The 13,342-nt window shown below is 54.7% G+C and overlaps 1 protein-coding gene across 1 annotated transcript in view; it reads left to right on the top strand.

The window, feature by feature from the left end:
• The first annotated feature begins 6,866 nt into the window (after nucleotides 1-6,866).
• slc5a6a (solute carrier family 5 member 6a) overlaps nucleotides 6,867-13,342 on the top strand; it is a 58,313-nt gene continuing 51,837 nt past the window's right edge. Inside the window, exon 1 of the mRNA XM_067982406.1 lies at nucleotides 6,867-7,495. Coding sequence (XP_067838507.1) covers nucleotides 7,148-7,495 — 348 coding nt within the window. The 5' untranslated portion in view covers nucleotides 6,867-7,147. The remainder of the gene's footprint in view (nucleotides 7,496-13,342) is intronic.

Raw genomic sequence — 13,342 nt, 5'->3', positions numbered from 1 at the left:
TAGAGAGAGAGAGAGAGAGAGTGAAGGGAGAGAGAGAGAGAGAGAGAGAGTGAAGGGAGAGAGAGAGAGAGAGAGAGAGAGTGAAGGGAGAGAGAGAGAGAGAGAGAGTGAAGGGAGAGAGAGAGAGTGAAGGGAGAGAGAGAGAGAGAGAGAGAGAGTGAAGGAAGGGAGAGAGAGAGAGAGAGTGAAGGAGGGAGAGAGAGAGAGAGAGTCAAGGGAGAGAGAGAGAGAGTGAAGGAAGGGAGAGAGAGAGAGAGAGAGAGTGAAGGGAGAGAGAGAGAGAGAGAGAGTGAAGAAGGGAGAGAGAGAGAGAGAGTGTGAAGGGAGAGAGAGAGAGAGAGAGTGAAGGGGGAGAGAGAGAGAGTGAAGGGGGAGAGAGAGAGAGAGAGTGAAGGGGAGAGAGAGAGAGTGTGAAGGGGAGAGAGAGAGAGTGAAGGGGGAGAGAGAGAGAGAGTGAAGGGGGAGAGAGAGAGAGTGTGAAGGGGGAGAGAGAGAGAGTGTGAAGGGGAGAGAGAGAGAGAGTGAAGGGGGGGAGAGAGAGAGAGAGTGAAGGGGGAGAGAGAGAGAGAGAGTGGTGAAGGAGGAGAGAGAGAGAGAGTGTGAAGGGGGAGAGAGAGAGAGAGTGTGAAGGGGGAGAGAGAGAGAGTGTGAAGGGGGAGAGAGAGAGAGAGTGAAGGGGGAGAGAGAGAGAGAGTGAAGGGGGAGAGAGAGAGAGTGAAGGGAGAGAGAGAGAGATGAGAGAGAGAGAGAGGAGAGGAGAGAGAGAGTGAAGGGGGGGGGGTGAGTGAGTGAAGGGGGGGGGTGAGTGAGTGAAGGGGGGGGGTGAGTGAGTGAAGGGGGGGGGTGAGTGAGTGAAGGGGGGGGGGTGAGTGAGTGAAGGGGGGGGGGTGAGTGAGTGAAGGGGGGGGGGTGAGTGAGTGAAGGGGGGGGGGGTGAGTGAGTGAAGGGGGGGGGTGAGTGAGTGAAGGGGGGGGGGTGAGTGAGTGAAGGGGGGGAGGTGAGTGAGTGAAGGGGGGGGGGTGAGTGAGTGAAGGGGGGGGGAGTGAGTGAAGGGGGGGGGAGTGAGTGAAGGGGGGGGGATTGAGTGAAGGGGGGGGGAGTGAGTGAAGGGGGGGGGGATTGAGTGAAGGGGGGGGATTGAGTGAAGGGGGGGGGATTGAGTGAAGGGGGGGGATTGAGTGAAGGGGGGGGGAGTGAGTGAAGGGGGGGGGAGTGAGTGAAGGGGGGGGGGAGTGAGTGAAGGGGGGGGGGAGTGAGTGAAGGGGGGGGGAGTGAGTGAAGGGGGGGGGAGTGAGTGAAGGGGGGGGGAGTGAGTGAAGGGGAGGGGAGTGAGTGAAAGCGGGGGAGTGAGTGAAAGCGGGGGAGTGAGTGAGTGAAAGCGGGGGGGGGAGTGAGTGAGTGAAAGGGGGGGGCGAGAGAGAGGGAGTCGGGTGGGGGGGGGCGCGAGAGAGGGAGTCGGGTTTGGGGGGGGCGCGAGAGAGGGAGTCGGGTGGGGGGGGGGGGCGCGAGAGGGAGGGAGTCGGGTGGGGGGGGCGAGAGGGAGGGAGTCGGGTGGGGGGGGCGAGAGAGAGGGAGTCGGGTGGGGGGGGCGAGAGGGAGGGAGTCGGGTGGGGGGGGGGCGCGAGAGAGAGGGAGTCGGGTGGGGGGCGCGAGAGAGAGGGAGTCGGGTGGGGGGGGCGAGAGGGAGGGAGTCGGGTGGGGGGGGGGCGCGAGAGAGAGGGAGTCGGGTGGGGGGGGCGAGAGAGAGGGAGTCGGGTGGGGGGGGCGAGAGAGAGGGAGTCGGGTGGGGGGGGCGAGAGAGAGGGAGTCGGGTGGGGGGGGCGAGAGAGAGGGAGTCGGGGGGGGGGGCGAGAGAGAGGGAGTCGGGTGGGGGGGGCGAGAGAGAGGGAGTCGGGTGGGGGCGAGAGAGAGGGAGTCGGGTGGGGGGGGGCGAGAGAGAGGGAGTCGGGTGGGGGGGGGCGAGAGAGAGGGAGTCGGGTGGGGGCGAGAGAGAGGGAGTCGGGTGGGGGGGGGGCGAGAGAGAGGGAGTCGGGTGGGGGCGAGAGAGAGGGAGTCGGGTGGGGGGGGCGAGAGAGAGGGAGTCGGGTGGGGGCGAGAGAGAGGGAGTCGGGTGGGGGGGGCGAGAGAGAGGGAGTCGGGGGGGGGCGAGAGAGAGGGAGTCGGGTGGGGGCGAGAGAGAGGGAGTCGGGTGGGGGCGAGAGAGAGGGAGTCGGGTGGGGGGGGCGAGAGAGAGGGAGTCGGGTGGGGGCGAGAGAGAGGGAGTCGGGTGGGGGGGGCGAGAGAGAGGGAGTCGGGTGGGGGCGAGAGAGAGGGAGTCGGGTGGGGGGGCGAGAGAGAGGGAGTCGGGTGGGGGGGGCGAGAGAGAGGGAGTCGGGTGGGGGGGCGAGAGAGAGGGAGTCGGGTGGGGGCGAGAGAGAGGGAGTCGGGTGGGGGGGGGCGAGAGAGAGGGAGTCGGGGGGGGGCGAGAGAGAGGGAGTCGGGTGGGGGCGAGAGAGAGGGAGTCGGGTGGGGGCGAGAGAGAGGGAGTCGGGTGGGGGCGAGAGAGAGGGAGTCGGGGGAATTTTTTATTATTTGTTCGTGGGACATGGGTGTCTTTGGCAAGGCCAGCATTTATTGCCCATCCCTAATTGCCCCTGAGCGAGAGAGCGTTGGGGGGGGGGGGGGAACGGAGCGAGAGAGCGTTGGGGGGGGGGGGGGGGGGGGACGGAGCGAGAGAGCGTTGGGGGGGGGGGGGGGACGGAGCGAGACAGCCTTGTTGGGTGGGGGGGAACGGAGCGAGACAGCCTTGTTGCGGGGGGGGGACGGAGTGAGACAGCCTTGTTGCGGGGGGGGGACGGAGCGAGACAGCCTTGTTGCGGGGGGGGGGACGGAGTGAGACAGCCTTGTTGGGGGGGGGGGGGGAACGGAGCGAGACAGCCTTGTTGCGGGGGGGGGACGGAGCGAGACAGCCTTGTTGGGGGGGGGGGGGACGGAGTGAGACAGCCTTGTTGGGGGGGGGGGGGGAACGGAGCGAGACAGCCTTGTTGGGGGGGGGGGGGAACGGAGCGAGACAGCCTTGTTGGGGGGGGGGGGGGAACGGAGCGAGACAGCCTTGTTGGGGGGGGGGGGAACGGAGCGAGACAGCCTTGTTGCGGGGGGGGGGACGGAGTGAGACAGCCTTGTTGGGGGGGGGGGGGGAACGGAGCGAGACAGCCTTGTTGCGGGGGGGGGACGGAGCGAGACAGCCTTGTTGGGGGGGGGGGGGACGGAGTGAGACAGCCTTGTTGGGGGGGGGGGGGAACGGAGCGAGACAGCCTTGTTGGGGGGGGGGGGGAACGGAGCGAGACAGCCTTGTTGGGGGGGGGGGGGAACGGAGCGAGACAGCCTTGTTGGGGGGGGGGGGAACGGAGCGAGACAGCCTTGTTGGGGGGGGGGGGGGAACGGAGCGAGACAGCCTTGTTGGGGGGGGGGGGGAACGGAGCGAGACAGCCTTGTTGGGGGGGGGAACCGAGCGAGACAGCCTTGTTGGGGGGGGGGGTGGAACGGAGCGAGAGAGCCTTGTTGGGGGGGGAACGGAGCGAGACAGCCTTGTTGGGGGGGGGGGAACGGAGCGAGACAGCCTTGTTGGGGGGGGGGGGAACGGAGCTAGAGAGCGTTGGGAGGGGGAACCGAGCAAGAGAGCCTTGTAGGGGGGGGGGGAACCGAGCAAGAGAGCCTTGTAGGGGGGGGGGGAACCGAGCGAGAGAGCCTGGGGTGGGGGGGGGGAACCGAGCGAGAGAGCCTGGGGTGGGGGGGGGGAACCGAGCGAGAGAGCCTGGTGGGGGGGGGGAACCGAGCGAGAGAGCCTGGGGGGGGGGGGGAACCGAGCGAGAGAGCCTGGGGTGGGGGGGGGGAACCGAGCGAGAGAGCCTGGGGGGGGGGGGGGGAACCGAGCGAGAGAGCCTGGGGTGGGGGGGGGGGAACCGAGCGAGAGAGCCTGGGGGGGGGGGGTGAACCGAGCGAGAGAGCCTGGGGGGGGGATCCGAGCGAGAGAGCCTTGTAGGGGGGGGGGGAACCGAGCGAGAGAGCCTGGGGGGGGGGGGGAACCGAGCGAGAGAGCCTGGGGGGGGGGGGGAACCGAGCGAGAGAGCCTGGGGGGGGGGGGGAACCGAGCGAGAGAGCCTGGGGTGGGGGGGGGGGGAACCGAGCGAGAGAGCCTGGGGTGGGGGGGGGGGGGAACCGAGCGAGAGAGCCTGGGGGGGGGAACGGAGCAAGAGAGCTGGGGGAGTGGGGGGGGAAACTGAGCGAGTGTGTGAGGGGGACAGGGAGAAAGAGAGAGTGTGAGGGAGACACACACAAAGACAGACAGAGGGAAACAGATAGAGAGAGCCCAGTGCTGAGTCTGATCCGGCAGACAATTGGAGCCAGCCAGCCAGTCAGTCAAGTCTGACCAAACACCAGAGACAGGCATTGAGTTCAGACACAGCCCAGAGGCAGAATATACAGCTCAGTCAGGCAGTTAACTAGAACGCAGCTAGAGACAGCGAGGAAACACATCAAAGGGTGCCCGAAAATCACAGCTTGGCCAGCAACATGCCTCACCCTGTGGTCACAGTCTCGCTCCCACGTATTGCTGCAATACTCCTAGGCTTTGGGAAATTCACTACGGCATTGCTGCATCATCCAGAACTCGGGGCCATAAATATAAAATAGTCACTAATATTCAGGAGACACTTATTTACCCAGAGAGTGGTGAGAATGTGGAACTTGCTACCACAAGGAGTAATTGAGGCGAATAACATAAGATGCATTTAAGGGGAAGACAGATAAACACAAGAGGGAGAAAGGAATAGCAGGATATGCTGATAGGGTGAAATGAAGTAGGCAGGGAGGAGGCTCGTGTGGAGCATAAACACCGGCATGGAGCAGTTGGGCCTGTTTCTGTGCTGTAAATTCTCTGTAATCCAAAATCAGCCAGTGTGACAGACAGACAGGCATTATAGGAACAAAAGAATTTCCAGACGAAGAAAGACCAAGGTCCATCCAGTCTCCTTCTACCGTCCCGGTAGTCACATGAAACAACGATAATGGAGTTGTTGACTAACCACGGCAATCAATCTCTATCAATGAGTCTACAGCAGACCCAGGCATGAGGCGAGGAAACCCCCCCCCGCCCAGTGTTGGAGAGCTTTGGGGAACACAGGTCCAAACTCACCTGTTCCTCCCGAGCATGTTGCGCTTATTAAACTGTATCTTGAATGACAGCAATGGACGGAGTCACAAACAGTGTGTGCGGAGGTAGCAAGGTTCATGGTACACCTGAGAATGCCATGATCTGTTGGTGAGGGGCAGGGTTGGTTTACCTGTGCTGTGGTGTAAGACCTTGATACCAGTGAGTCGGCGCACACCTTGATCAGGGTCGGGGCGTTGCCATCACTGGCAAATGCCAAGCGTAGACACCGGGCACTCTTGTCATCTACCCACCCAGTTAGTGCGAGGGAGAAAAAACCTGAGCGTGATTGAAAGAAAGAACTTGTGTTTATACAGCCCCTTTTCACGACCGTAGGACGTCCCAAAGCGCTTCACAGCCAATGAGCTACTTTTTGTGGTGTAGTCACTGTTGCAATGTTAGGGAAATGTGACAGCTAGTTTGTGCACAGCAAGATCCCACAAACAGCAATACAGCTTTTACTGAAAGTTTAAATAGGAAAAGTATAATTTTACACAGCGCTTTTCACGACCTCAGGACGTCCCAAAGCGCTTTACAACCAACGAGGTGCTTTTTGAAGTGTCGTCACTGTTGTAATGTAGGAAACGCAGCAGCCAATTTGCGCACAGCAAGATCCCACAAACAGCGATGTGATAATGACCAGATCATCTGTTTTTTTAAATGATGTTGGTTGAGGGATAAATTTTGCCCAGGGCAGTGGGGAGAACTCTCCTGCTTTTCTTCGAAACAGTGGCCATGGGATCTTTTTCGTCCACCTGAGGGTGGGGGGGGGGAAATGACAGGGTCGGTTTAACATCTCACCCAAAAGACGGCACCTCTGACAGTGCAGCGCTCCCTCAGTACTGCACTGGGAGTGTCAGCCTGAGCAATGTGCTCAAGTCTCTGGAGTGGGACTTGAACCCACAACCTCCTGACTCAGAGGTGAGAGTGCGACCCCGCTGAGCCAGGGCTGGCATCTTTTGATCTCGGCCTTCTCCCGCCTTGTATAACGGCCGGTTACGATGACGGGGGGACGATCTCCCAGCTCTCGCCCTCCTTCGAGGTGAGGGTAATAAGAACCTGCGAAGAGAAGGACTAATGTAAAAGGAAACCTGGCACAGCTAGCTATCGTTCCAAGGAGGTCACATTCTTGCCAGGATTACAAACTGCTTTTTTTTTTCCTCTTGACCCGCTGAAGCTTTGCGCAATCCTGCCGACTTATTTGCACAGAGCTTCAATCAACAGCTGCGCTATTATGAAACAGTGCGATGGGCAAGGTTATGGAAAGGGGGCGATGTTTTGTCTGTCGGGGTGATTAAATGATTCCTTTTGTCTTTCTCTTCCCCCCACCCCCCAGGCTGGAATGGAAACCCCACCCCCTCCTCGTCTCCGTCTCGCTTATCTTCCAACCAACCTTGGACGGCGTGTTCTCTTCGACTGCTGGACATTTCTCCTGGTTAAAGCCTGGTGATCCCTGCTCCGTGAATCCGTATGGTTTATTTTTTTGTTTGGGTGCTGCCGTTGGGCCATTTACGGAAGGAATGCCCTGAGAGTGCCGACGATTGGATTGACAGACTGGCACACTCTGTGCCCGCTCGGGTGACGACTTCTGGCACTACCGGTTTCCTCCCGTGCTTCCACTTTGTGCCTGTGCCCTGTCGTACGGGATTGGGGGTGGGGGGGGTGGGTGTTAGTGATTTCTATCTCTCTCAATGATAATGACACGGACTTTGCCCTGATGTTCTAAGACGGGTTACTCCTTTCTCTCAGTGTGTCTGTCTCTCTCTCTCTCTCTCTCTCTCTCTCTCTCTCTCTCTCTCTCTCTCTGTGTCTCTGTCACTCTCTCTGTGTCTGCTCTGTCTCCCTCTCTCCGAGCTCAGAGATACCTTCCCCGAGGACCGCGCCGAGACCAAGAGAGCACTGTGTGGACAGCGGCGAGTCGCGACGCGACGCGACTGCAGCCTGCCCTCCGGAGCGAGAATGCCCTCTTCGGCGCCAATGCACTTTTCGTTGGTGGACTACGTCATCTTCGCCTCGCTCCTCGTCCTCTCCTCGGTGATCGGGCTCTTCTACGCCCTGAGCGGCGGGCGGCAGCGGACCACCCAGGAGTTCCTGCTGGCAGGCCGCAGCATGACCCTGGTGCCGGTGGCCCTCTCGCTCCTGGCCACCTTCCAATCAGCGGTGGCCATCCTTGGCGTGCCGGCCGAGATCTACCGGCACGGCACCGAGTACTGGTTCCTCGGCTGCTCCTACTTCCTGGGGCTCCTCATCCCGGCTCACGTCTTCGTCCCCATGTTTTACCGGCTGGGGCTCACCAGCACTTACGAGGTAAGCAAAGCTCTGGGAGGAGGTGCACGGATTGACGAGGATGGTAACCAGAACTCCCCATTGGTTACGTGGCGAAGCCGGGGTTGTTCTCCTTAGAGCAGAGAAAGTTAAGATGAGATTTAATAGAGGTGTTCAAAAATCATGGAGGGTTTTGATAGAGTAAATAAGGAGAAACTGTTGCCAGCGGCAGAAGGATCGGTAACCAGAGGACACAGATTTAAGGTAATTGGCAAAAGAACCAGAGGGGGAGATAAGAAAATGTTTTTTACGCAGCGAGTTGTTCTGATCTGGAACGCGCTGCCTGAAAGGGCGGTGGAAGCAGATTCAATAATAACTTTCAAAAGAGGAATTGGATAAATACTTGAAGGGGGAAAATTTCCAGGGCTACGGGGAAAGGGCAGGGGAGTGGAAGTAACTGGATAGCTCTTTCAAAGAGCTGGCACAGGCATGGCCTCTTCTTGTGCTGTACCTACTATGTAGCACCTTTCACGACATCCCAAAGCGCTTTACTGCCATTGAAGTACTTTTGAAGTGTAGTCACTGATGTAATGTAGGAAACGCGGCACCCAATTTGCGCACAGTAAGATCCCACAAACAGCAATGAGGATAATGACCAGGTATTCTGTTTTTTAAGCGATGTTGGCTGAATGATAAATATTGGCCAGGTCACCGGGGAGTGCTGCCCTGCTCTTTTTCAAAATAGTGGCCGTGGGATCTTCTACGTCCATCTGAGAGGACAGACGGGGCCTCGGTTTAATGTCTCATCCAAAGCACGGCACCTCCGACACTGCAGCGCTCCCTCAGTACTGCAGTGGGGGTGTCGACCTGGATTACGTGATCAAGTCTCAGGAGGGGGACTTGATCCCCTGACTTTCTGACTCGGAGGTGAGAGTGCTACCCCTGAGCCACGGCTGACGTCACATGCCCAATAACGGTGTCTCTCACTCATTTTATAACTTACTCATGAAAAATGCAATTAGCCACATCTGGATTCCCAACTGGCCACGTGTGGCTAGTGACTGACTGGACAACACTGTTTTAGCCTGACCAGTGACTTTAAATACATTTTAAATGTCGTTCTTTAAAGGCTCGGTCTGGGAACCCCAGGGTGGTCTAGAAAGTCTGTGCATGAAGCCCCCGGGTCAGTTAGCCAGGGGCTGTGGTAAAATGACTGCTGTTGGCCACAGCGTCGTTCAGTTAGGGAGGGGGTGGGGGGGAACATAAAAAAAAATCACTTCTGCTTCACACTCCTGATCGCTCTGCAGTTAGCCTGGCTGGAGGTGGAAGTTTGGGGGTAAGGAATAGGATTGAGCTTGGCTGTGAGGCACACTATGGTTGAATAACCAGCAAGCGCTCACTTTCTGGGCTCGTGCACGATGAATGGCCACTCATTTTTTATTATTTGTTGCTGGGCAGACAAGGCTGTATTTATTGTACACCCTCAACTGCCCTAAGAGGATGGAAGTGGGCCTATCTCTTTAATCGTTTTTAAAACCGAATGGCTTGTTTGTCAATCTGGACACCTCCCCGCCCAGGTGAGAGTTACCAGATTTATTGAATTTATTTTCACAACTTGCTACGGTGGGATTTGAACTGGCAAAAGAGCCAGAGTGGGAGATGAGGGGAATTTTATTTCTGCAGCGAGTTGTTATGATCTGGAATGCGCTGCCTGAAAAGGCGAAGGAAGCAGATTCAATCGTGACTTTCAAAAGGGGAACTGGATAAATACTTGAAAAGGGAAAACAAAATTACAGGGCTATGGGAAAAGAGCAGGGGGAGCAGGACTAATTAGACGGCTCTTTCAAAGAGCAGGCACAGGCACGATGGGCCGAATGGCTTCCTTCTGCATTGTAAAATTCTAGTCCAGCACCAATAACCACTGCCGGCGGAGTGCTGGAGGACCAAGGCACCTTCAGAGCTCCGGAGGAGGGTCTACACCTGCAGGAACCACAGGCAGGAGAAGAGGAAGTGAAATGAGAAACAAGTGAAATAACATAGAATGGGGCTAAAAGGATTACATTATGAGGACAGGTTGCATAGACTAGGCTTGTATTCCCTTAAGTATAGAAGGTTAAGAGGGGATCTAATTGAGGTGTTTAAAATGATTCGATAGGGCAGATAGAGAGAAACTTATTTCCTCTGGTGGGGGGAGGCCAGAACAAGGGGGCATAACCTTAAAATTAGAGCTAGGCTGTTCAGGGGTGATGTCAGGAAGCACTTCTTCACACAAAGAGGAGTGGAAATCTGGAAAACTCTCCCCCAAAAAGCTGTTGAAGCTGGGGGTCAGTTCAAAATGTCAACTCTGAGATTGATAGGTTTTTGTTGGGTAAGGGTATCGAGGGATATGGAGTTGAGGTACAGTTCAGCCATGATCTAATTGAATGGTGGAACAGGCTCGAGGGGCTGAATGGCCTCCTCTTGTTCCTACATTGAGAAAGCTCTTTAAAGGTTGGACCCTGCTCTTCACCCCCTCTAACTGTGATACATGGGACATACTGAGAATATGTGAATCTCACACAGCAGGTGTCTGGTACTTGAGAGGGAAACAGATTCTAGTGCAACTCTTGCCTGACTGACCTGTGTATGCCCCAGAATTTTCTCCGTCTACTTGTTTAATACTTGTAAATGTTTTATAAATACATAAAGAGCAAGAGGATAACTAAGCAAAGAGTCGGGCCTATTAGAGACCAAAAAGGTAACCTATGTGTAGAGGCGGAAGATGTGGGTATGGTTCTTAATGAATAATTTGCGCCTGCCTTCACAAAAGAGGGGGACGATGCAGACATTGTAGTCAAGGAGAAGGAGTGTGAAATATTGGATGGGATAAACATAGTGAGGGAGGAAGTATTAAAGGGTTTAGCATCTTTGAAAATAGATAAATCACCAGGCCCGGATGAAATGTATCCCAAGCTGTTGAGAAGCAAGGGAGGAAATAGCGGAGGCTCTGACCATCATTTTCCAATCCTCCCTGGCTACAGGCATGGTGCCGGAGGATTGGAGGACTGCTAACATTGTACCATTGTTTAAAAGAGAAAGAGAGAGACCGAGTAATTACAGGCCAGTCAGTCTAACCTCAGTGGTGGGCAAATTATTGGAATCAATTCTGATGGACAGCATAAATCGTCATTTAGAAAGGCACGGGTTAATCAAGGACAGTCAGCGTGGATTTGTTAAGGGACAGTCATGTCTGACTAACTTGATTGAATTTTTTGAGGAGGTAACAAGGAGGGTCGATGAAGGTAACGCATTTGAGGTAGTCTACATGGATTTTAGCAAGGCTTTTGACAAGGTCCCACGTGGCAGACTGGTCAAAAAAGTAAAAGTCCATGAGATTCAAGGGAAAGTGGCTAGCTGGATCCAAAATTGGCTTAGTGGCAGGAAGCAAAGGGTAATGGTCGATGGGTGTTTTTGCGACTGGAAGGCTGTTTCCAGTGGGGTCCCACAAGGCTCAGTACTAGGTCCCTCCCTTCATTATATATTAATGATTTGGACTTGAATTGGTGGGGGGCTTGATCAAGAAGTTTGCATCTGATACAAAAATTGGCCGTGTGGTTGATAGTGAGGAGGAAAGCTGTGGACTGCAGGAAGATATCAATGGACTGGTCAGGTGGGCAGAAAAGTAGCAAATGGAATTCAATCTGGAGAAGTGTGAGGTAATGCATTTAGGGAGGGCAAACAAGGCAAGGGAGTAAACAATAAATGGGAGGATACTGAGAGGTGTAGAGGAACAAAGGGACCTTGGAGTGCATGTCCACAGATTCCTGAAGGTAGTAGGACAGGTAGATAAGGTGGGTAAAAAGGTATACAGGATACTTTCCTTTATTAGCCGAGGCATGGAATATAAGAACAGGGAGGTTATGCTAGAACTTATTTTCCTTAGCAGAGGGGTCAGTGACCGGGGAGCATAGTTTTAAAGTAACTGTTAGAATGATTAGAGGGGAGCTGAGGAGAAATTTTTTCACCCAGAGGGTGGTGGGGGTCTGGAACTCACTGCCTGAAAGGGTGGTAGAGGCAGAAACCCTCAACTCATTTAAAAAGTACTTGGATGAACACTTGAAGTGCCGTAACCTACAGGGCTACGGACCAAGTGCTGGAAAGTGGGATTAAGCTGGATAGCTCTTTTTCGGCTGGCATGGACACGATGGGCCAAATGGCCTCCTGTGCCATAACTTTCTATGATTCTTCAAATTCCCAGCATTTCCCTGTATCTCCGCTATTTATTCAAGAGCGAGCGTCAATAGTTGTTTAAGAACAAAAAAAAATGTGTAAACTGAATAAGATCGAGAACTGAAAAGCATTTTCCACACCTGTTGCGTTATCTCCTGTTTGTTCCTGCTGAACACTTCTTTCCTCGATCTCGCTGATTAAAGCCCAGGCTTACTTCAGTGCCACACGATGTACAGCTTTCATTATTTCAAGTTTCATTTACCATTGAAATAAAAATTATATTAAGCTGCTTGTAAAACCGGAAACTGTACTTTACTTTGCAGGAAACAGGATTCATTTCTACAAAGATTGGAGGGTTAATTTATGAGGACAGGTTGCATAAACTTGATTTGTATTCCCTTGAGTTTAGGAGATTGAGGGGCGATCTGATCGAGGTGTTTAAAATGACTAAAGGATTTCATAGGGTCGATACAGAGAAACCAGTTCCTCCGGTGGGGGAGTTCTCCTGGTCAACGTTTATCTCTCAACCAACATCAATTTTTTTTTTAAAAGAGGGGCATAACCTTAAAATCAGCACTAGGTCATTCAAGAGCGAAATCAGGAAGCACATTTTCACACAAAGGGTAGTGGAAATCTGGAACTCGCTCCCCCAGAAGGCTGTTGATGCAGGGGGTCAGATGGAGCTTGCAAGGCAGATTGATAGATTTTTGTTAGGTAAAGGTATCAAGAGACACGGAGTTGAAGTGCTGATCAGCCGTGATATAATTGAATGGCAGAGCAGGCCCGAGGGGCTGAATGGCCTCCTCCTGTTCCTAATGTTACTCTGACATCCTTGTTTTTTTGAAAGAAATTGCTTGAATACTGAATGCTGATCAGAGAAACTACTTTTATAGTAGAGGTGCTGAACGTTGATGGTGGGTTGTACTAGCATGCACAAAGAAAGAATTTGTCTTTTACAACCTCAGGACGTCCCAAAGCCAGTGAAGCAGTATTTGAAGTGTAGTCACTGCAGGGAACCGCGGCAGCCAATTTGCGCACAGCAAGGTCCCACAAATAGCAATGAGATAAATGACCAGATAATCTGTTTTTTTTAATTGATGGTTGAGGGATAAATGTTGACCTGGAGAAGTCCCCTTAGTACCAGGGGATCTCTTACACCCACTTGAGAGGGCTGACTGGGCCTCGGTTTAATGTCTCATTTGAAAGATGGCACCAGCCTATGAGCCTTGGGTCTCCGGAGTGGGGCTTGAACCCACAACCTCCTGACTCGGAGCGCTGCCCACTGATCCAAGCATGATGAAGCCTATTTGCTGCAGCTCCACTGGACTGCAGCGTTCAACGGGGCTTTCTCTTCCCTCTGCCAGTTTTGAACAGCCTCCTCTCGCATCATTTTTTTTGCCTGGTGCGTAACGCCAGAGTGTGAGGGATCGGCAGCTTTCATAACGAGGCCAGGCGGGCCGATGAGGTGAACCCTGGGAGCGCAGAAGGATTTGGAGCAATGGTACGGGGATATTGGTGAAAGAATCGCAGATGTTCCAGGGCCAGGTGCCTTCTCCAGCAACCTTAGTTCAGTAATGGCTGAGTGTCTTGGATACAAGGGAGAGATTGGCAAGTGACTGCACTGTTAGGAGAGGCTGAGCAAAGTTTCACAGGCAGGCAAAGTAGAATATACAAAGTGTT

The sequence above is a fragment of the Heptranchias perlo genome, chromosome 4 (assembly GCF_035084215.1).
Source record: "Heptranchias perlo isolate sHepPer1 chromosome 4, sHepPer1.hap1, whole genome shotgun sequence".
Taxonomy (NCBI): domain Eukaryota; kingdom Metazoa; phylum Chordata; class Chondrichthyes; order Hexanchiformes; family Hexanchidae; genus Heptranchias; species Heptranchias perlo.
Note: the sequence above shows the minus strand (reverse complement) of the source record. Positions and strands in the feature narration are given on the sequence as shown.